Source organism: Engystomops pustulosus, chromosome 4, assembly GCF_040894005.1.
Source record: "Engystomops pustulosus chromosome 4, aEngPut4.maternal, whole genome shotgun sequence".
Classification (NCBI taxonomy): Eukaryota; Metazoa; Chordata; class Amphibia; order Anura; family Leptodactylidae; genus Engystomops; species Engystomops pustulosus.
The window spans coordinates 164,378,514-164,392,850 of record NC_092414.1 but is presented as its reverse complement, the minus strand read 5'-3'; the positions used below and the strand labels follow the sequence as shown (position 1 = coordinate 164,392,850).

At 41.8% G+C, this 14,337-nt stretch overlaps 1 protein-coding gene across 4 annotated transcripts in view; it reads right to left on the bottom strand.

Annotated features, from left to right (window-relative positions):
- FURIN (furin, paired basic amino acid cleaving enzyme) overlaps window positions 1-14,337 on the bottom strand; it is a 123,042-nt gene that overhangs the window by 60,285 nt on the left and 48,420 nt on the right. For all 4 annotated transcript variants that reach the window (XM_072148411.1, XM_072148414.1, XM_072148412.1 and 1 more), the window contains exon 3: window positions 3,696-3,794. In XM_072148411.1, coding sequence (XP_072004512.1) covers window positions 3,696-3,794 — 99 coding nt within the window. The remainder of the gene's footprint in view (window positions 1-3,695; window positions 3,795-14,337) is intronic.

Below are 14,337 nucleotides of genomic sequence, written 5' to 3'. Positions count from 1 at the left end.
AAAGAAGCGTGGGCGAGTGTAAATAAGAGCGCTCCCAATATCCTTGGAACAGATTATTACACATGTCAGGCAGGCTCACGCCATCTGTGTGGCAGTCTTCCACGGATGTACCACGTTCCCACAAGAGCATTCTGCTTGTATAAGAGCATTCAGTCGTCTATTATTATGAGGAATAGAATTATCATGGCAATAATCTTTGGATGGACTGGTAAAAATTGGAATAAATTGAGATTCTTTGTACTCTTAGGCCTCATGCACACCAACGGATGCTCGCCCGGACAAGCATCCAGCCAGGTGCACTGGAAAGGAGGGGTGAGCAAAAACATCAACATGTGACCTGTTTGAGCTGCAGGCTGTCTCCATGTTTGTGCTCCTGTTCAGCTTGTCCCTCCCCAACTGATTTCAGGTTGACCAGGCTGTGACCTCTGAGAAGAAGCAGGAGGTGGAGCTAGACATGAGCACAAAGGTGGGGGCCAAGCTCTGAGGAGTGGGTAACACAGACAAGCCACATGTTGTTTTTTGAAATGCATCCAAATTAAAGTCCAGCCCCTGTGACTACCCCAGGATTTTGTCAGGGAGCAAGAGTAAGCTATAACACACAATTATATTGTAATGCAAATGCTTAGAAAAGGCAGAGAGGCATATTTACACTGCTGGTGTGATGGGCTTCTGCAACCTGTCTTTAGTGAAAATGAGGTCCCTGGTGACAGGTTCCCTTTAAGGCAGCCGTGTAGGCGTGTGGAGTCTTATAGCCATGGATGCTCCACTAGGGGGATTCTGGAAAAATGTGCTAATTTTTCCAGGATGGGATAAGGAAAACTACTCCTCTTTTAGCTACCTTGTAAGGCAGCTCCCTTGACATCAAGCATGACCTACAAAGGCCACATGACATGATGCAGGATTAAAACCAAACCAGTATATATATTCATGGCTATAAGACTCCAGAAGCCTAGATGATGGCCTTAATTATCAAAGTAAGGAGAATTCTTATTTCCCGACCCTAGTCACAAGCCTCTCACTCATCCAAACCAGTTCCCTACATGGTACTGAGCAGTGAGTTTCTCCGATATGGGTTTCTATTGGATATCCCCAATTGGGGATATCCAATAGAAACCCATATCGGAGAAACTCACTGTTCCCACACCGGACGGGTAAACCCACCGGAACCCCAAGAGGCTGCAGACTGCTCCAATTTTAACAATACCTGCTATATGTGTTGTGCCATTTTGCGCAACTCAACAAGGTGAGTGTACACCTATACAAATTATAGATATATAGCTATCCTGAGTTAACCTACACATCCAGCGCCCTTTTTTTGTCTCCTGTCCCCACTTTATCTTCTATACACTGTACTGAGGAGACCCAATCAGGTCGAAACAGCGCTGTCTACAGTTGGGAATATGTTCCTTCTGGTATAGATATACTGGCTTGGTTTTAATTCCGCATCATGTCATAAGATTTCCTAAAGGTCAGGCTTTATGTCAAGGGAGCTGCTTTTTTCCTTATGCCAACCTGGAAAACTTTGCATATTTTCCCTATATGTTCCTGTGCACGGTCATGTTGTGGTGAGACAGCACTGTGCCCGAATGCCATAGATGTCTATGGGTACTGTGATCTGGCCGAGGTCCCCATTGTGTGCATGAGGCCTAATGCAAGAGTAAAGGAAGGATGAACCTACAGATTTTAACAGGACCAGAAGACCAATATATGTACTGGTAAGGTTGAAATAATGTAGGATGTTCAGCAGGAGTGCTCAAGTCCAGCTACAGTCCTAGAATATAAATGTATTTTTCACATTCCTGCTAATAACAGCACACAAAGATAATTACACAGATCTCCATGGCTGCTTCCCAACACGATCTGCAGCTTTGTATGGCCACTGTAGCGACCCAGCATTTTGTCAGTGTCCTCTTCCATGGATTTAATTTAAGACTCTAAAAACAAATTGTCAGATTAACTAGTATCTCACAATCCTGAATTCACTGAATGAGACAGGGAAATTAATGATACAAGCCCTTACATTATCCGAAGCAATCAGATTAAGAGTCTTGGTATCAATGGAAGTAAATCCCACATATAAGCTAGGATAAAAAAAACAACAAAACCATGTATGTATATCAAAGCAAAATGGTGCCAGCATGGCTGCATTCTAATAAATTGGTGGTGTTCAGACACTTACAAATAATGTAATGCATTTGCGTCCACATTGGTTATAACAGGCCCTAGTCTATAGCAAGATAGGGAAACATCACATGCAGCATTTTGTTTGGAGCATGGAAAATCCAATGTCACCATTTACATAGCAGATGTAGGAAACAATCCTATAAAAACAATGCCTTATGTGAAACTTCCCATGACATACGGGAAACGCAGCTGTTTCTAAGTTTACAAAAGTCTAAAATGACCAAGATTTGGACAAGAATGTAAGTCATTGACATTCAACGTTGCAAAATGTGTCTTCTGCATACCACCCGCAGTCTAATGGTCAAGTGGAAAGGGTGAACCAGATTTTGGGCTGCTACCTTCGTCACTTTGTCTCAGCCCGTCAGGACAACTGGGCTGACCTACTACCTTGGGCGGAGTTCTCCTACAATTCCTTGGATTCGGGGTCTACTGGCTCGGCTCCGTTCTTTGTGGTCTATGGACGTATTCCTCGCCTGCCTCTCCCACTGTCTACTTCCTCGGATGTCCCTGCCCTAGAGGATTTGGTGCAGGACCTCAAGTCTATTTGGGACCAGACCCGCCAGTCCCTTCTACGAGCTACGAACCGTACCAAAACCCAGGCTGATAAGAAACGTCGAGCTCCTCCTGTCTTCTCTCCTGTAGACAAAGTATGGTTGTCCTCCAAATACATCCGACTTAAGATACCAAGTTACAAACTTGGCCTGAACTCCATGCTATGTTAATAAGGGCTATGCCCACACATTTTGTTTTTATTGGCCTGCTGCTCCTTCAATGCAAAGACTGGACACGGATAATATTCATAGATTGTAAGCTCTTGTGGGCAGGGTCCTCCCTCTGACTGTTTCATATGTCCAGGTTATTACTCTAACATCTTATTTTGTTTATGTACAGTATGTAACCCACAATTTTGTAAAATATTGCAGAATAAGATGTGACTTAAAGAATTATTTTATTATTATTTATATGCAAATGCGACTGACGTGCTTTTAGTGGCATTAGCAGAGCACCTCGGGGCTCTAGCTCCACAGCAATATCAACACCCTCTGCTATATTGCCGCCACCCACACCCAGCACCTTCACAACCTTCCCTCTTCAGCGACAAGTGGTCTGCTAAAGCACTTCAACCGAATTTGCACATTTCAAAAGTGAAGTTTTGTTCATGGAAGGAGCAGCTAGACAATAAAAACAAAGGAACGGGTGGCAAGTGTGGGCACAGCCCTCACAACAGTTCAGGTTGGCAAATCGTGGTGACTGACTCCATTTAAGGAGCCTTCCATTGTAGTTGTCCAGCCAATAGAACAAATTCCATACTTCTTTATTATATACACCGGGTATGACCACTCAGTCCTAGTTGAGATGAGTCACCATAGAGGCCAGCAATTGCACTTATGAGTATCAAGGACCATGAATTAGAGAACAGCTGGAACCCAGGAGGTGCCACCATCGTTATGGTAAAATGGAATCTCTTTTAGAAAGATATGACAAACCATTTGTAAGAAATTAAGTCTTACCTGAGGATCTCTGCTTAGCTGGACATGTCTGGTTCTATGAGGTGATAAGGATCGCTTCACCACAGCCCGATGATGAAAATGATAATAATCCCCAAAAATCTGCAAGAGATGGAGACGTAAAAACGTTACTATACACATACAGAACTACTGATCACAAAGCCTTCCTTCTTCACCCCATGAGAGCAAGTGTAGACAGACACAAAAACAATATTCTATTATTACACCTACAAAGGGAACATAAATATGTAGAAAATGTCAAGATAGTAAAGGCGGTTACTATTCTAAAGCAACAAAGTAAAATACCACCATAAATAGATTAGCTAATGAGAAAAAATGCTCATGCTTACTAGACTAATGATGTTACCATCCCAACCAGCTTAATAAAACTGAACTTGATACAGAGCTGTGAAATATTTTGTGCATTACAACCAGAATCCAAGTTAACAACACTGGAGCAGATGAATATAAAAGTTAGACTAGACAGTCTTATTCTGCACCAGTGGCTGTGCTGGGTGATCTGTCCTGGTATAAGACACTCTCGTTGTACTCTGCACCTCCTAATAGTTGGCTTATTTTATGCCAGAAAGTTAGGACAACATTCTGTCGGTTCAGGAGCGTTTTTGCCGTGCGGACCTTTTTATTGCAAGTCAACGCCCCTTTTATCAAGCTAGCTGTCAGAGAGCCAGAAAACTGTCTAAAAGTAGAGTGATCTCCTTACTGCCCAATAAATTTACAAGGGCGGCTGCACATAAACATGTCTGGCCAACAGACAGAACACAATGCAGTGGATCGGCATACTTGCATCATACAGAAATTTGATGCAAGAACCCCCCTCTTCAAGCCAAACCAGCGTCCTTGCATTATATTGCTGTATGATGCAGGGACTCCTGTCCACTGCACGGTGTTTAGTCTGTGGGATTCGACCAGAACACAGGTCCATTCCCACAGGACAAAATGTGTGTGCAGCCGGCCTTATACAAACTGAAACCGTTGTCCAAAACAGTTTGTGGACAGAGGTCTAATTGCATAGAAAATAAACTTTTAACCCATATGCAGATTAGCCTACTAAACCTGCCTATCTCCTGCTATGCGCAATCTTGGCCTTATGAAGAATTTTTAAATCCAAAAAAGTTAAGGACAATGAATTTATTATACAAAACCTAACAACTTGAAAGCATTAAAGGGGTTCCTGCGTTGCTTAGCTACGTCCGATTTTCAGGATTGCTCCTACCAGAAGTTCCAGGGCAGTCATTCAATGAGTGGTCTCAGAACTCGTGAAGTCGCTTCATCTTTCCAGTGGACCTCACTTCCTGTGTTGCGTTTTGTAAATTTTCTTGGCAATCAGACTTTTACTGGCCAAAACGCGTTTTCATGGTATTATTCTACTAACTAGTGTTTAGTTCGTATATAGGGCAATTTTCATTTGACAGACGCCTTTTATCACTTAAGCAAAGAGTTGCGACTAAATGATATGGTTGAGCATTAAGTAGAGTAGTCGCCGCAAAGTTATTATGACAACTTTATGCCCGGAATAGAAGAGTAGAAAGCTCTCAATTATCAACGAGCAAAGGGACACAAAGGCATTTCTAAAAGCACTGGGACTCTATTGGGATCAGTATTTCCAAAAACATTGTTAATCTTTCAACATTTGTTGACAACCTAGTAAGTCTCTACTAGGTCATCAACAATCAGTCCAAGGTTGAAGCAACAAACATCCAAGATGTACATTGAAAAGAATTGTAGGCCGGTGTCTACAAAACATAATTCATGGGCGTTTCAAGATGGAAAATCAAGCTATTCAAGAGTATATCGTAGCTCGGCTTACATTGGAAGATGTGGAAAGTACAGGTGTTGGGTTGCAGTTTTATAGAATCAATCATTCAAGACCTGCGTCATGTATTGACTCCAGTTACCATTTCTCTTGGCTTGCTCTTTGGCTTTTTGTGACAAAATAGGTCATGATATTAGTATTGTACAAGTTCACAGTAATGAAAAAAAACTTCAAAAGTGGTTTATGGCTCTTAACACAACTATCATGCCTTCCATTATTCATCATCTGCAATGTAATTGATAAAAGAAAAATGTAGGACAATCTTAGGTGTAGGCGCTCTCAAAAACATATCAGCAAATTACTGGTGCCCAATACTGGCATTTATGATTTTCATGGTCATCCGTATTACTTTGGATTATTTTTGCTTATTTTTACGTTCTTTTAAGATTTTTAAATTCCTAGTTTTAACCCCTACACCATAGAGTGCACATCAGGAATAACAACATCTTCCTTTATATGGCTCATATCTCTTGCTTTGCTTTCGATCTATGGAGGCTCGGAGAAGGTATGTGGATTTATGGTATAATTCCCTCTGTCATCCCAACAGTGACTAAAAGTAAAAATAATAAAATACACGCCAGTAAAACACAACAGGCAGCTGTGGCAATGACTGCTCTGCGTTGTATGGGATGGGACACATGCCATGCCTGCCTCTACTCCTACAGTGGTGCGCTTCTCCAAAGTGACAGGTGTAATAAATATTAACTAAAAGAGGGAAAAGGAAGCACCGAAAATTTATGGCCACATGCAGAAATCTTTTCATACCGACATCAGAACACCACAAGGCTACATCTCTGAACTATACGGCGCCGAAGCCAGCAGGGAATATCTGCATGTTTAGGAAGACTGCCTGGTACTTTTATTTACTAAATGGCTGAATTATTTTTGTTTTACAATATAAAAAAAAAAAAAAAAAAAAAAAGAGGGAGAAGAAAAAGGAGGGGGAAGTGGAAAACAAGGACAGAAGCAATTAGGCCTCGAGAAATGATTCCATCCCCTTTGCGTGATGCACAGGCTGTGAATCGTGTAGGCTAATGTACTTGTCTATTCAGTAGCCGGGTATTTCTGCTGTACGTTAATGCGTTTGGAACATACAGAATTGTTTGCCGATCAAAGCTCTCCATACACATCGCTGTACCGACAGATAAACAGCGCTCTGAAAGAGCGACCATCGCCAAAGCCTGCTCTCCAGCTGCTTACAGTCAATAGAACTCAGAGAATACAAGACAATGGGGAAAAAGCTTGATATTTTTAGCATGTCCAGTATCCTTTCAGTTTTAGTCGCAGAAGCTTTTACACTGTTCAGAGGCCATAACCCCTTTCAGGCATAGGCTCCTAAAAAGGTAGAGAGTCTGCCGGCTCTGGAATGTAAGTAATGACCCTCCTAGTGTGATAGGAAATGTGATGGTTTATGACATGTAGCCGAGTATTATCGCTGTATTCTGAGCCTGGCTCCCACATTACCATCCAGCAGGATTTCTATCTATTGTTTATTACCATTTTCCTCTTGGGTCGATTCATACACACTTAACATGTTAATCATGCTACGTGGCCACATGGGACTCAAAAAAGTTTGATCAATAATGTACTGAACAATGAAGAGATTTCTTTTCATTGTGCTTTCTTCTCCAAATTCAACACAACTTGATGAACAGTTATGAATAAGGTCATGAACAGTTTAATAAAGTTTGTTACTTAAAGGCTATATTCACATTGCTGTTGCCCGCCCGTACCATACCGTAGCGGGCAACGGCAGTGTACGGGGAGATGAGGAGGAGGTGAGCGCAGCTCACCCCCGCTCCTCTCCATAGCAACCTATGGCGCACGGCGCCGTATTACGGGAAAAGATAGGACCGGTCCTATCTTTTTCCCGGGTACGGAACGGTACGGTGCCGCACGTGTGCGGCATCGTACCGCTCCCGTAGGGTGCCGTGCGCCCATTGCTGCCTATGGGGGACGTATATCGGCCGTATATACGTCGGTCGTATATACGTCCCCCATACGTTAGTGTGAATGTAGCCTTAGGACAAAAATTTGTAGAACAATTTGCCAACAGGCAAGGTGTCTCCATGGTCCATTGATCACTTCCGCTTGAACAGCAGTGACTGCCAGGGCATGCTAGGGGCTGTAACCTAGGGCACAAAATGTTTTCCCATGTAATGGGTAATGAAGAAGACAATAAAAGCAATACACAATTGTAAGGAGAGAAAGCCTAACCCATTAAGGCTGATTGGAAAGGTAAAGAAAGAGTTAAAGATACTAGAGAATGATCCTCGAGAACAGACTGACAAGTGTAACCCTTTCATGCATGGTTTACAGGCAAACTTATCTCCAATCTAAAAAAAATAAAAATTCTAAAAATGTTGGTTGTATCATACGAAGGAGCAAAATCATAGTATACGGAGCAGGACCTAAGGTCATGTCCAAAGTGAAAAACCTCTGTTGCTGATCTTGCTACAGATATGTAGTGGGTGTATGGGTTGCAGGACTGTGCTGCAGATTTGCAGTGGGTGTATGGGTACAGACCACTTAAAAAAGTCACTTTTTATTGCAGGCAAGATCAAAAAAGTCCTTTTTTGCTCATTAATGTACTCTTTGCACCCAATCTTAACAGAAAAAAAAAATGTAAATATTTTAGTCAATTAAAAACTGAAACATCACATGCTCATAAGCAATGAGACCCTTTGCTCAGTATTGAGTAGAAGCAGCTTTTGAGCTAGTACAGCCACGAGTCTTCTTGAGAAGATGCAACAAGTTTTTCACACCTGGATTTGGGGATCCTCTTCCTCTCCAGTTTCCTCAGGTTGGATGGTGAACATATTTTGGACGCCATTTTCAAGTCTCTCCAGAGATTTAAGCTGGGAGTTTAGGGTCAATGTCTTGTTGGAAGGTGAACCTTTGGCCCAGTCTGAGGTCCAGAGCACTCTGGAAGAGGTTTTCGACCGCATTCATCTTGCTTCAATTGCAGCCAGTCGTTTCGGTCCTTGCAGCTGGACCCCCACCTCCTACCCCTGTAGCATAATGCTGCCACCATCTTTAACTGTTGGGATTCGGCAGGTGATGAGCAGTGCTTGGTTTTCTCCACACATATGGCTTAGAATTAACACCCTAAAGCTCAAGCCTCCTCTCATCAGACCAGAGAATCTTATTTCTCATAGTCTGGGAGTCCTTGATGTGGTTTTTCTATGCAGCTTTCATATGGTCTTGCACTGAGGAGCAGCTTCCCCGGCACACACTGTCCTAAAAGCCCCGACTGGTGGAGGGTTGCACCTCTATCTCTGTGATTCAGCTCCATTCTCCCACATTTGCTTAGTTTGGCTGGACAGCCAGGTTAAGAAAGACTTGTGGTCGTCCCAAAGGTCTTACATTTAAGGATTATGGAGGCAACTGTGCACTAGGGTAACCTTGAGTGGTGCAGAATTTCTTTTGTAACCTTGGCCAGATCTAGCCTTGCCACAATTCTGTCTCTGAGCTCCTTGGGCAGTTCCTTCAACCACATGATTCTCATGTGCACTGACAAGCACTGTGAGGTCTTAATTAGGAAAGGCACACACCTGTCTATACAAGTCCATAAAGTTTAATTAAACACAGCTAGACTCCAATAAAGGAGTACAACCATCAAGGAGGACGAGAAGGAATTTGACAGCATGTGAGTTTTATATAAGCGACACATGAATTTGTATTCAAATGAAACATAAGGAGACAAGACTTGTCCTCTGTGGCCCATCCCACAGTCCAGATACATAGGGTGGGAGCGGATAACAGTAGCTAATGCTGCAGTACTTCTACCATGGGGCATTAGTCAAAACTGTGAGGGCAGTACATCACAATCACCAGTTCTACATCTATATTTCCCATCATGGTCTCGGATAACAGGTTGAAGCCTAAATACGCAGGGTTACTTTAAAATGTGCAAGAATAACAAGTAAATACAGAGCCCTAGCACAAGCCAAGCAAAAATATATTCGTAGCGATTTTATATAATGTCTGGTATTACATTAATTTCTCCGAATACCCAACGTCATAGGGGATGCTTACTTACTCGCCAGCATCTCTAGAACACTTACATGGAAATGTAGAACAATCCAAAAATGTGGATTATGCCAGTGCCTGGGTTTTTGTTTGCATTCAACATGAACATGAACACTTAATCCTTTTCCTTCGTTCATTGGACATTTTAATGCATCAGTCTGTATACAAGTCCCCTCACAGAGTTTACAGCCCACGGGTTGAAGGGCAATAAAATCTAATCCTTCTGAATATATTGTGTTGCATTCTTTCAGGACGTAGTAAACTACCAACGAGTGGGTTGCAAAACCATCTGATGACAACATAATACACTCTACACCTAACACTTACTATGTAAGCACCGATACTGAACCATCTCAACTTCTGCGGCCGATCACTACTCAATTTAATAGAAATTATGGTGGAGGGATAATATTAGGGCATAAAGCTATGGCTCCCAAGGCTTATTTTTAGGTTGATATTTTTAACCAACCCAACCAATTTATATTATTTCCAGTTTAGAACTTGCATTGCACAGGATGTGGATCTGCAATATTAATCTATAAAACACTGCCACTATATATACCATATACACATATAGATCTCCGTGACAGATCTTATGCATTACTAATCCATAGAAAATATATACCCACAAGGGAAATTATCCTCGGTGCTCACGTATGTATTGGAGGTTTCATCTGTGGCCTAAGTTGACATGTCCACTACATTTATGGATGCAGCTCTCTGCAGACATAAGGTGGAAGCCCAATATAAGTCAATGAAGTCCCCTATGCCTTTGGGCATATGACAAATTTTATTTTTTTCTGCTCCTGCGATGGAGCTTTAAAAAACCCGAAAGAAAACAAAACTTGTGACTATAGCAAATGTATGTGCCATACACCTTTTATCTGGGTATTAGAGGGTTAGATTTTTACATGGCGCACATGTTCAACACCTGTTCATTGTAAAATGACTAAAAGTGAATACAGTAGATTTGCTGTGTACCATATATGCAGAGATTTCTGATGTGGCAAGAAGGAGCAGTAAAAAAAATAGTAAGATTTGAAGGATTTAGATGCTTTCAAGGTTAGAGAAAGATCAGTCAGCTGAAGAATAGACAGTCGTGATCAAAAGCAAAAAATAATGTGACGAGGCATGAAATACAAGAGCACAGAAACAAGGGAGCCAAGAACATAAAAAACCATAGAACAAGAATCTACAGCTGTGTACATAGACTGGACTTTATATAGGGGAGACATTCGATTACATACAAAAACAGAGGGAAAAAGATTACGTTTAGTCAGAGAACCTGTAGACTGGTGCGTATGAAGGAGGGGACGACAGATCAAAAGTTATTGGTTTATTGAATGAGGAAGACAGTTTGGAAGGAAAAAAAAAAGAAAAGTTGAGACATGCAACTTAAAGTTAAAAGATGAAGTACAGCAGGCAAAGAGTTAAGTCCCTTCCCGGGGAGTCTCCTGGAAACGCCATCAGCTCTCCATGCACAGCAGCCTCAATAAAAAGTGTGTATCAGACAGTGTCAAATCACAGCTACGTATAGGATGACCCCTAAGTGTATTACAATGTCAACCCTTATGAAATATCAGCCACTTCCTATTTCCCAGCATATCCCACAGCTGTGCCTGCTGACTTTCAATCACCCACCACTCACAGAGGAGCAGAGAGATTACAGGCTTCTGCTTTATTGCCAAAAAAGTTATTACGTCTAAAAAGGAAAAAAGGAGGAAGGAAAATAGAAACTTTACTTCCACATAAACAGATGTGCACCAACCTGAGAAGGAGACGCAATGCACAATGTGATAGATTATATACATGTAGGAGACATATACACCAGGAAGCTGCATAGGACTAATGATGTGTTTGTGTAATTGTCACAATTTATTTGCAGTTTTTTTAGCGAGAAAAGCGCAAATCTAAAGTCACGCAATGGCAGAAAAAATACCCCACGGAGTGTGCAACATCACATTTATCAAGTGGGGATTATCAAAAGAACACAAATGTAATCACAAAACTGCACCACATAGGAGGTGGTATACGTGGCTCTATTGCTACTACAAGGAAGGGGGGGGGGGTTAGCTCAGGTATCTGAGAATTTTCTGTGCAAAAAAATCACAAAAAGACAGAAATTGAGCAGAGGTTAAACATACATGCGACTGGTCCAGTCTATTCCCATAGAGCACACACAGCAGTCACATCAGAAGGCAGGTAACACTGCACATACACCGCATTATAAAACCTGCCAGTCTAACACAGACATCTGCACAAAATCCTGCCCAATGATAAACCCCCCTCACACAGTATACATGTATCCATTCAATTGTCCAATATGTGAAAACCTTGTATACATTACCTAGGACAATACCTTCACTCGCACACATTTTCCACAACAATGCTCTTCCTATATAAAAGATGCAGATTTTAGAGTGAACCTGTCAGCAGGAATGTCATCTTTAGCTGGTGACAGGTTCCAATAGCCTATGCTGTGCAGATTTTAAAAATGCCTGTCAGTATTCTGATCAATTTCAGTAATTTATGCAAGTTTATTTTACATAACCTGGCTCCCTGCCAGCAGCAAGTGGCGAATCCCAGCAGCTGCAGCCAGTGTGCGCCCGTGTATCCTCATACATTCTACCTCTCCTGTCTGCTCAATGCTCATGACAGGAAGTGGGGAGGGAGCTGCACGAGTGAGGAGCAGTGGTGGGAATTACGGCCAACTCTTCTGGCTCCTGAATGGCTCCCTATTAAATATATAATAGGGAGCTGCAGGCCAATCAGTCACCCCACACCACTTCACTTTTAACCAGATTGTATTAGGTTAAAGGGGGCGTGGTGAGCCATTAGGGGTGGGGTTAAGTGAGCCATTGGCTCAATAAAGCTAAGCCGGCTCCCTTCATTCAGGAACAAGAGCCGGAGAGGAGACCAGGACACAAACTGGAGATGTGTGCCAGCCTTTTCCCCCCAGACTCACCACATGCATTTTAAATGCATTTTAACATCACCATAGCATAGGCCATTGGAACCTGTCACCAGCTACAAATTATATTCCTGGTGACCGGTTAGCTTTAGAGTTTGATGTTAAAGTAAACCTAGATTTTTATTTTGTGCCACATTTATAGGTCAAGTGAAAAAAATAAATAAAATAAAAGTCTCCTACAGATCCATCCTGTGCACCTGTAAAAGAAACCACAGTGCTGCAAAACAGACTCACTACCTTTGAGGGATCCTTGTGCAGGACATGTATACTGAGGAAATGACTTTTCTATGTTGCACAAACTATAAAAATTGTCTTTACTTAACAAGAAAAAAACTTGAATAACAAGTACCCAATTCTAAAACAAGTCGGGGCATGTTGTATCAAAGTCCTACCTGTATTGTATGTGCTGGGAAAAGCTCCGGCTATATACATTAATCTTTATAATCTCCTTCAAAGTAAAAAGCGTATGCAAAAACTTGTAACCAACTCTACAGTAAAGTGACTGGCCACTTCCAGAGATATACATCGGGCACATTTACTTACCTGTCCTGTCGCAATCCCCGAAAGTGCATTGTCCGACGAAAATGCACAGTGCCGCGATTCACTGGGCCCGATATCCTGCATGTATCACTTCCCCGATCAGATCTGACAGAGTTCACCTTCTTCCTGGTGCATGTAAGTGCATTGTCTTGCAACAAATTGAATCCCACGCTCAGTCCGAATCAGTTGGATCGTTTGATGGCACACTCCCCCGAGTTAGGTCGCATGAAAGCCAGCGCAGCTGCAACACAATTCTCAGTTAAATACCTGTCACAGCGGCGCAAATCACAAACATTTCGACAATCCGACGAAAGTGCGATCCGCAGACCCTTAGTAAATAAGCCCCAATGTGTTATACACATGGGGCACTTAGTGGTGTTTATCACGTAGCCCACCCTGCCACCCATCAGATCAGTGCCATTTTCTAAACTCCCCTTAAAGTTACAAAAACTGAAATCCAAAGACTGAAATTGCTAACATGAAGACCTTTTGCCACGTCTATCCAAATGGTTGAAGACCGGTGAATTCTAGAATTGCAAGGAGTGGATATTTAAGAGCCAATTCTGTTTCTCTATCGCCTTTTATGTTCCCAGTGATCTTTGTTCTTTTGCAGACGGCTGCAGTTTGAGAAAAAGATTTCACTTTGCTTTCAAAAGGGTCAAAGCAACACAAATCTATTGCGCTATAGAACATTGTACCTTTATGTATAGAATTTATTGCATCTACTACGCCTTTTGCACATTTGCAGCGTAAAAAGATACGGCAGGTGATTAGGGAAAATCTATAATGCGAGAAGCCAGAAATGTTCAATTATGGGGTCACACATTCACATTGCAACCATATGATACACAAATTGTATTCTTGTTCTATGGTAGATGCCTCGTCTGTAGTTTTGTAAAAGGTGAACTTTGACAATCTTACCTTACCTGAATAAATACAGCAGATATAGCCTATCGACACTGCTGACTAGTCTCAATGTGTAGAAGCTAATTGAAGTTGTGTCAAAAGTATCTATTTCTATCTATTAAGTGTAAGAAAAATCTTGCTCAAACAAGTTGAACAAGTGGGACTGGGTTATTTGAATTCAACCAAAACACTAATGCCACCAGGCATATTTAACCCGTTGGTCAAGAATTAAAACGTGCTGGTCGGTGGTTTGTTTAGATCTTTAAGATATAGTTGCGATCTCAGTAGGGTAGGGACTTTTTGTGATATAATTAGTAGAGTACTTTTATACTTCACACTGGCAAAAAACAATCCTTAATATC